At 35.7% G+C, this 10,357-nt stretch overlaps 1 protein-coding gene across 1 annotated transcript; it reads right to left on the bottom strand.

Moving 5' to 3' along the window:
- Window positions 1–1,316: 1,316 nt before the first annotated feature.
- Window positions 1,317–2,090, bottom strand: LOC129899791 (uncharacterized). The gene has a single exon (XM_055974806.1). It carries the CDS (start codon window positions 2,088–2,090, stop codon window positions 1,317–1,319), a length of 774 nt encoding a protein of 257 aa, XP_055830781.1.
- Between the last annotated feature and the right edge of the window lie 8,267 nt (window positions 2,091–10,357).

Here is a 10,357-nt window from a genome sequence, read left to right as displayed (position 1 = left end):
TGGATGATTCCTCTTAAGAGAAAATATTCTGAAAGAATCACTCCACTGCCTAACTCAAGAGCATTATCTGACCTTATCACTTTTATCTTAGCCCCAAATTGTCTTTCAGTGTAAGCTAGGTAGTTCTTTAGTGTAGGAAAAGCATTGCTTTTAGTAGTCAAGAGGTAAGTCCAAGTTGCTCTACTAAAATCATCTACAATAGTAAGAAAATACTTGTATCCATTATAGGTAGATGATTTATAGGGTCCCCAAGTGTCCACATGGATTAACTCAAAAATTGCTTTAGTTTTGATGCAACTAGAAGGGAATGGCAGTTTAGTTTGTCTAGCAACAGGGCATATATCACATTTGTGATCAAAATGAGAAAAGGAAGAAGAGGAACTGATGTTTTTCATTGAATCAAAAGGCATGTGGCCCAATCTAATGTGCCACAATTTTACATCATCCCTATTGTTTACTGGAATAGAAAAAGAGCTAGGAAAAGAACTACAACTGGAGAGTAAAACATCTGATTTAGAACTAGACTTGACAAGACTTTGTAGACCTGAAGTAGTGGTCATGATATAGATCCCATCCTTTGCTTCACCAATAACCAGAGGGGTCCTCATTGAATGGCCCTGTATAACACAACGAATGGAAGAAAAATTTAGTGTGCAATAGAATTGTTTGCAGAATTGATGAATTGATATCAAGTTGATTTTAAAAGAAGGGACAAGCAAAACATTCTTTAGTAGCAAATTATGAGGGAGAGTGACAGTTCCTCCATGTGTCACCCTTACCCTGAAAGAATTTGGGAGCTTGACATAAATAGGAGAAGACAAAAGTGTAAGAGTAGTAAAGAAAGCAGGGTCAAAAGACATATGAGCAGAAGCTCCTGAATCTAATATCCAGTAGCTAGAGCTAGCATGGGTTTGATATAGTCTTGGATCACTGAAAGTGTTACCAGAAAAACAGTGCACCATGTTAGCTGAAACCTCACTTCCTGCAAATGGCACATCTCCAATCTGTGCATTCTGAAACTCTTCTCCCAAACCACCATAGTTCTCCTGAGCAACAAATCCATTTGCTTGTTTCCCATTTGTTGCGTAACCTGAGCATCCACCTGTTGTCACTGCATTAGCCATAGAGTTCCCTTTGTTGTTTGGTTGTGATTTTGGCCCCTTGGTGAACTTAAAATCAGGTGGATAACCTATTATTCTGTAGCATTTTGCAATTGAGTGCCCAGATTTCTTACAATTTGTGCAATACAGATTGTTGTTGTAGTTATTGTTGTTGTTCTTTCTTGCTCTAAAATCAGTATTGTTGTACCTCTGACCTTAGAAATTCTGATGTGTTGCAAGAAATGAAGATGTGTCACCTGGAAAGTTAGGATTAACATATGCCTCTCTCTGTTTCTCATCTTGAATGAGGAGAGAGTACGCATGATTCACATTTGGGAGAGGTGACATCATGAGTATGTTGCTTCTTACTGCTGCATAAACATCATTAAGCCCCATTAGAAATTGGATCAATCTTTCGTCCTGCTTGGATTTGACTACTTTCTTCTTTCCTCCACAGGTGCAGTTGCAAGAACATATTTCTCTGCCGGAGAGAGCATACAGCTCATCCCAAATCCTCTTGATTCTTGTGAAATATCCTGCTACATCAGTTGTTCCTTGCATCAGATCTGTGAGGCCTTTTTGAAGGTGATAGAGTTGATCTCCATTGGACTGACCAAACCTGTCATGAAGGTCAGTCCAGAGATCTTTAGCGGATTTAGAGTATATCACACTCCCTGCAATTTCTTTTGAAAGAGAGTTAAGAAACCAAGAAATCACAATGTTATTGCACCTAGTCCAAAACTTGAACTCAGGTGTATCAGCAGATGTTATTTCGGCAGAACCATCAATAAAACTCATCTTGTTCTTAGCTGATAGAGAAATAATGATGGACCTTCTCCACACAGCAAAACCAATTCCATCGAAAATGAAATTCACAAGATTCATTCCTAGAGAATTTGAGGGATGAAGATAATATGGACTGCTATAATTCATTACTGCAGATGAAGAAGAAGAATAGTTTCCCTCAGATGATTGTGATGTGTTTTCCATTTGGATTGAAAGAACAAAAATAAAGAAAAGATTTGGATCCTACTGCTGCTCTGATACCATGAAGAAAATAAGAAAATCAAGACAGATTTTTTGAATTTTTTCTTTGATGATTTCCCCTCTACAACCTTCATGTCTATATATACAAATATAAAAGATAAACAACAATAAAAGCCCATACTAGTTTAAATAACAATAAAACCCATAAAAGATAAATAACAATAAAAAAACCCATACTAGTTATATTAACAATAAACCCATTCTAGTTTGCTTATCTTTGTCTTCTCTTCTTTTTATTCCAACAGTTTTATTCCTTTTAAGACAAACAAAAATCTTTTGATTAATTCTAGAATAACTTTTTAATGCTAATTGTGTTATAAAAATAAGAGAAATGTTCTTCTCTAAAGCTAAAACATATGGATTGTATCGATCACAACAACAATATTTAAATATGTTAGATCGATAATAATTTTTAAAAATAGCATAGTTAGTACAATCTCACAAAATGAGATTTAGTGAGAGTAATGTGTACATGAATCTTACCATTACCTTAGAGGTAAAGTGGTTGTTTCCGATAAACCATTAGCTCAAGAAAAAAATAGTCCAAATGAGAATAGAGATATATGACCTATAAAACATATAAATAATAGTAACAATAATAATACTTTTAGATTTTCTTTCAAAATTCATCTTATTGTGCTGGCCAGGCCATGATCCTTTATAATATAAAATGGTGATGCTCCAATATCTTGTGTATCACTTGATGTACTCCGTCCATCAAATTACCTTTTGAGAATGAATTTTGGACGAATTTGAATTCCATAAGTACAACTTGTTTGGTTGCAGAATGAGAAGATACCAAAAAAATGCATTACATGCATACATATACATTTGAACAAAGAAGGCAAAACTGGATCATCAAGAATATTTCTCGTAGAGAGGGTTCAATATTTGATTACGTAAGTTTCCTTTTTACTAATATACATGTTTCCTGCCAACAAAATTGATTACATAAGTTTTCTTTGATGAGATTGTGACGAAATAAACATTTAATAATTGTTGGCAAACATGTCTAACATAATTTGGAGAAAAAGAAAAAGTTTTGATCTATGGTAGAGGTTTATAAATTTATTGTATATGGGGAAGTTTGTGAAAAAATAAAGAAATTACGCGAAAATGAAGAAACCTGGCAGGTTATTAGCTTAAGAAAATTATATTAGAATAAATAATGAGATCAACTCTATTTATGCATGGTCATTAAAAGGGTTTAATTTGCAGGTGACACCGAGAAGTAAACCACATGTGCGCGGTAAAAAAATGATCAAATATTATGTAGTTGGAACATGTACTGAATCTTGCAAAGGGTTTTACATAAAAAATCGGGGAAAACCTAACTACTTATCCGAACGTGATATCCCTTCCAACATTGGAAAGAAAAGTTAAGAAAGTCACAATAAAACATATAGTTCCTCAATATATTGGTATTATTATTGATGTTTTCACGTTCATTGTCCTTTCCCTAGTTGATTCTTATAATTTTATGATTTTTTATGGCTAGGAAAAAAGAGAAAAAGAGAAAACAAAGATTTATATGGACATCAATAGGTGACCTTGGGAGAAGATGCAACACATGTGAACTCAGGAGATGCTGCTTTTAAGTAGTCATGTACACTCTTTTCTTTACCTTTGGGATTTTGAGCTCATATCCGGAGGCACACAATGAAAAACTTACCTAGAAAAATTATAATTGTATTAGTTATTCAACTGAATATTGATGAAAGTTATTTGTCTTAGGTTATTTATGAAAGATATTGAATTCTGACTTTGTATTTGTGCATTACGCATGAATATTTGGTTTTCCCGTTTCTAAGACTAACAATTTTGTTTAGAAAAACTTATAGTGCTCCTTTTGTCCCAATATTATTGTTCATATTCATAATCTAAAATATAATAAATTGGTTAAAATATTGATTGAAATTTTATAACTTTATTAAAAGACTCTATAATGGACAAGATTGTTATTTTGTTATAGATATAGTGAGTGTCTTTATTTTAAAGAAAAGCTATGAGTCCTAACTTTGGAACCAAGTCATTTTTTCCCTATAAATAAAGAGGTTTTCTACATCGTAAATTTATCCTTCAAGAAATATAACAAGTATTCTCTCTCCTCTCTACTATATTCTTCTTCTTATCATATAGTTTTATAACAAATTATAAACATGAGACTGTTCTCGATCCTCAAAACACCACCTAAATCAAGTCTAGCCTCTTTGGCTTCACCTCTCAATACCTTGTCTCGAATGAGACATAAGTTCTCATCATCAAAGTGTTGCTCCTGAATCTTCTCAACTAAAGAGGAGCATGCCTCAATGAAAGCAATAAAACCTCCACTCTCATCAGATACCTGCAACCGTAGAAAGTTGATGTCTAACCTCTGAACATCCCTATCCAAGGGCCTCCTGTCAACACTGAACATGCCGAGGCTCCACCACATTGGCCTTTTCCGGATGATACAAGATAGACATATCATAGTCCTTCAGTAACTCAAGTTATCTACGCTGCCTTAAATTTAGATCCCTCTGACTGAAGATGTACTAAAGACTCCGGTGACCGTCGAATACCTCACAATGCATGCTGTCACAAAAGCACACATAAGGGTACTTGGTATTACAAGTTATATAGTGTCTCATTTCAGAACCAAATTGTCAAACCCAAAGGACTTTAATCAGGTGTGAGTAATAGTTTCAATTGACTAAATTGTTCGCATGTGTTGCAAAAAGTTTAGCAAATTAGTGAGTTGTAATCAAATGAATAATTAGTTCAAGTATTGTAGCACTTGCAGAATTCAGGTCTAACAGACTCTATTTTGGCAATAAATGGGTCTTTCAATTATTGATTTACAGAGTTAATTTTACAATTATGGTCTCTCGACTTCTAATTGCCTACCTATGTTGACAGCCTAACTACATTATTGAGCGGGGTTAGGAATGAACCAACACAAATGCTTTAATCCTATCGTCCTGTCTAATAACCAAGTATGGTGTATAGGTATGTGTCACGGGCATCCTACACAAATTATCCTAGGCGATTGTAGAACAAACACACTCCTTCTATTCTAGTTTCTATCTTCCTTCCGTCTCTTGAGTTCTGGATAGATAACTAATGTATTTTAATGTTGATTAGACATTTAAATAATATAAATGAGAATATAAGAGCAATTATATGAAAGAAGCTATTTTCAACCAAAGAAAACTATATTAAAACCTTTATCTTGTGGCTACAACCCTAGAACAAGGAATTTTAGCCTCTCATAATGTTTGAAAGATACCAAATCACAATAAATAGCATAAAAAGCAACTTACAAATGAAAGAAAAGAATAAATAAAATTGGATTTCTCCTTTCGTATTTCTTCATGACAACATCCAATAAAAATGAATGTTTTAAAATAAAATACAAGTGGACTATTTATAGCCTCAAAAAATGCAAAGTTTCAACCCTATAGTGAAGTCCGCGACGTGGAGATGTTCCTGCATAGAGTAATTTTGCATTTTTCTTCTTTGACGATTTTCCTCTATTTAAAACTAGGTCCGCGACGCGGACCTGGTGTATACTCCACTTTTTTAGCCAAATAAATTCCAAATGTTGGAATTAAATTGATGGAGCTAACTGCGTGACGTGAACACACTTTGGCATGGTGTATTTCCTTCACATTTGTTCCTAATTTCTCTTTTAAGTTGTGCTTTCAATTCAATTATCTTCTGAACTTCCATTCTTTCTCAATAAGACCTGAAAGTTCCTAATCATTTTGATTAGATATATTCACACACAAGTATTCTGAAAATGAATAAAACTATAAGAATTTTCTCTCAAACTCTACTATGAACATGGCTTATTTTTGGCTATTGGATGCATAAACGTACCCAAGATCACCATTGTAATCCTTCATGATGTCCACCATATGCAGATGAATGGAAACTTTGTAGAACCAGTTAGACCTCGGATTTAGGCACACATCTCCTTATCATCCCATCAACACCTTGTTTGAACAAGTAAGGTTTATCCCATATAAAGAAATTTGCTTCATACATTAGCGTCCTTTTTTGTTTGTAGTTTTCTTCGGGGAGAAACACTCCACTCACTATGTAGTTCACAATATCTGTATATCATGGGAGTTCTTTGACCTCTAATGCCAACAACTACTCATCTGGAAACTCTTCCTTTATCGATCTTTACACACCCACATGTGACGAATCCTCTAACTTGGATAAGTGGTATGCTATCTTATTTTTGCATCTTTTCCTCTCTTTGATTTCTATATCAAATTCTTGGAGTAAGAGGATCTATCTTTTTAATCTGGGTTTGTATAAACAATCACTTTCGTACATACCAAGTAAGAGCGGAATTTATCAAACGCATAGACCAATGCAAGCATCTCCTCCTCTATCATAGTGTAATTAGCCTAAGCTGAGTCCAGAGTCTTGCTGGCATAGTAGATAGAATGGAAGATTTTCACCTTTCTTTGTCCTAGCACTGCTCCCACTACTATGTCGCTGGCATCACACATCAACTCAAAGGATAGCTCCCAGTCAGGAGCTATCAGGATTGGGGCTTCAATCAACCTCTTCTTCAATAGTTCAAAGGCGTGCAAATAGTTATTACTTGAAATAAATTTTACCTCATTTTCAAACAAGTTGCACATGGTTTTGGTAATCTTTGAAAAATCGTTAATGAATAGCCAATAAAATGCAGCATGACCTAGGAAACATCGGATACCTTTTACTGAGACTGGTTGTGGGAGCTTCTCAATCACTTCATCTTTTGTTCTATCTACCTCTAGACCATATTTAGGAATATTGTGTCCCAATACAATTCCCTCCTTTATAAATAAATGACACTTTTCCCTGTTGAGGACGAGATTCATTTCCTCACACCATACTAATACCTTCTCTAAATTGTTTAAATATAGATCAAAACATTCTCCAAAAACTGAAAAGTCATCCATAAAGATTTCTACAAACTTTTCCATCATATCATGGAAGATAGCCATCTTGCATCTCTGAAAAAAGTGGTAGGGGCATTACAAAGACCAAATGGCATATGCTTAAATTAATATGTCCCATAAGTACATGTGAATGTTGTCTTTTCCTGGTCCTCCCGGTGCACTGGTAATCTAGTTGTAGCTTGAATATCCATCTAAGAAGAAATAGTAATCTTGGCTTGCTAACCTATTGAGCATTTGATCAATAAATGGCACAGGGTAGTAATCTTTCCTCGTGTCATCATTTAACTTTCTGTAATCCATGCAGATACGCCATGTAGTCACTGTTCTTGTAAGGATTAACTTTTTCTTCTCATTATTCACAACAATCATTCCCCCTTTATTTGGTATATACTAAACTGGGCTTACCCGCTTACTATCAGAAATTGGGTATGTTATGCCTGCATCTAGCCACTTAATTATCTCTTTCTTCACCACCTCTTTCATCACAGAGTTTAACCAGAATTGTGGTTATGCACTAGCCTTATGTCCCTCTTGCATAAAAATCCTATGCATGCACAAAGCTAGACTGATACCATAAAGATCAGCCATTTGCCAGCCGATTGTCTTCTTCTACCTTTTTAAAACTTTAAGTTCTTTTGCAACCTGCTTATCAAACAAAGATGACGAGAGAATTACAGGTAAAGTATTGTTGACACCAAGAAAAACATACCTGAGATAGGCTGGAAGTGGCTTCAACTCCAAGTTAGGAGCTTCCTCTAGATATGGTTTGGGTGAAGGACCCAATTTTCTATTTAATGTCTCCGCATTCTTCTTCCACATGGTAAAATTTGGAATGTTAAGCACACCAGCTAGCTATTTAACTTCCATGTCACCTTAAATATCTTGACCCATCAAAACTCTTTCTAAAGGGTCTTTTGCTAAAATGCATTGAGCGAGCACTTCCTTATCTATGATAATTATAGCAAACGACTCTTCATAGAATGTAGGCAACTTCAGTGCCTGGTATACATTAAATACCTTAACTTTGTTATGTACTCTCGTAGTTTATCTACCTACAACTACATCAATAAGTGCACCTCTTATAGCTAAGAAAAAGATGCACCAAAATAAAAGGGACCTCTGGGTGAGGCTCAAAATCTAATACAACAGAATCAACAGGAAAGATTAGAAATCCTACTTGAACTAACACATCCTTAGTAATACCATTAGGTCTAGCTAAAGAACGACCATCTAATTGTAACAAAATGGTAGTTTGTTTAGGCTCTTCGAAGCTCGATTTCTTAAGCATAGATATATGCATCAAGTTTATACTTGCACCTAGATCACAGAGGCCTCTCGCACTACTGCACTTACCAATGGTTACCTGTACCATAAAAATACCTGGATCTTTTATCTTAACTGGTAGGTTTACTTTGTTCAAGATTCTTGAACTACACTCTTTAGTGAATGCCACAGTTTCAAACTCAACTAACTTTCTCTTGTTCGCCACAATATCTTTGAGAAACTTGGAATATTTGGGAATACCCTAGAACACATCAATGAAAGGAAAGTTAATTTGAACCTATTTAATCATTTCTATGAATTTTTCAAAACATTCCTCCTCCTTTTTAAATTTTTGTGAGAATTGGGGAGGTGGTTTTGTCTTTAGCTCTTGCTCCTTCTGTGGTATACTAGGATCACCAACTTCAACCTCTACAGCTTTACCTTTACCATCACTAACTTTTCTTTATCGCACTAGCTCAGCTAGTGGTCGTCCATCACTAACTTTTCTTTGTCGCGCTAGCTCAGCTAGCTCAGTATACTTGCACCTAGTGGTCGTCCATAATATTTACATGCTTAGGGTTAGGATCAATGTTACCTAGTAACCCAACTTGCAGGAGGGAATTTTGAGCACTTGCTAGCTTTCCCACATGCTTCTCTAAATTTTGATTAGTGATTTTATACTAGCAAACGTCTGCAACTAGCTTAGCTAGGTCATCCATGAGTTTCTTGAGCATTTCTTCCATGCTAATGTTTCCTGCACTACTTGATTGTTGGTTGCTTTGTACTTACTAATTGTAGTGCTAGCTTCCTCCCTGTTATATATAATGTACTTGGCCATGCTACTGATTCTGTTGGTTTCCCCCCTAAGACAAGTTTGGATGGCTTCTCTAACTAGGTTTATAAGTATTGCCATAATTTTGATGGCCTCCACCCCTCTATGCGTTCCCTCCGAAATTTACCTATTCAGGATTTGCACCACAGTATTCTGCCATGTGTTTACTACTGCCATATACTTCACACCATATTTTGTGGTGTTGAACTATATTTACTGGAGCTTATTGCTAACCCAAAGCTAAGTTGTTGAAATGAGTAGACCGTATGCTTTGAATTGTTGCAATCTGCACTATCAAAGCTATCACAACATCTACCTCAAGCATGCCTGCCTATTTTTGGAAAACAAGCCTAGAGTTTACTCCATTCCATTATAGATTTCTTCAGCAATGTGTAGAGCTCATTATATGCCTTCTCCAAAGACTGTCCACCTGCAACTGAATCAATAAGAATTTTGGTGTTGGGTTCCAATCTTTCAATAAAGGTACAGACCAATACCTCGTTAGCTTGGTGATGATGAGGAAAACTAATAAGTGAATCCGTCCCAGGCTTGGTATAAATTTTCACCCGACTTCTGCTTAAAGCTCGGTATTCCAGCTCTTAACTTTGCTGTCTTCCACAAAGGAAAGAACCTGATTAAGAATTTTCAAACAAAATCATTCTATGTAGTAATGGAATTGGGTGGTTCCGACTTCAACAACTTTCTAGACTTCCCCAATAGAGAAAAAGGAAATAAGGCCAGCCTCACATATTCAGGAGACACTCCATTTGGTGTATAGGTGTCATTGATTTCTAGAAAGTTCTAAATATGGACTTGGGGATCTTCATGAGGAAACCCATGAATTGCCCATTAGTGTGTAATAGTTGCACCATATTTTATTTCAGTTCAAACTTTCTCCAGCTGGTGGTTTCTAAATGCTAGAGGTGACATTCTCTGTGAGTGGGACTGCCACATCACTACTGTCCTAGATGCCATATTCACAGGGACCTCTACAGACATGTCATTAATACCACCCAGATTGACCTGTGGTACTAGGCATAGTGCAGCCGCTCTTCTCCTTTGCTGATATAGAAATCTCTCAGGTTAAGCTAGCAGTTCTACAATGTTCCCACTTTTTTCTAGTGTGCCTTTGCAAATTTGCCTGTAAGAAATCATAGCTAAGATCAAGTTGT

Source organism: Solanum dulcamara, chromosome 8 (genome assembly GCF_947179165.1).
Source record: "Solanum dulcamara chromosome 8, daSolDulc1.2, whole genome shotgun sequence".
Lineage (NCBI taxonomy): Eukaryota > Viridiplantae > Streptophyta > Magnoliopsida > Solanales > Solanaceae > Solanum > Solanum dulcamara.
Note: the sequence above shows the minus strand (reverse complement) of the source record. Positions and strands in the feature narration are given on the sequence as shown.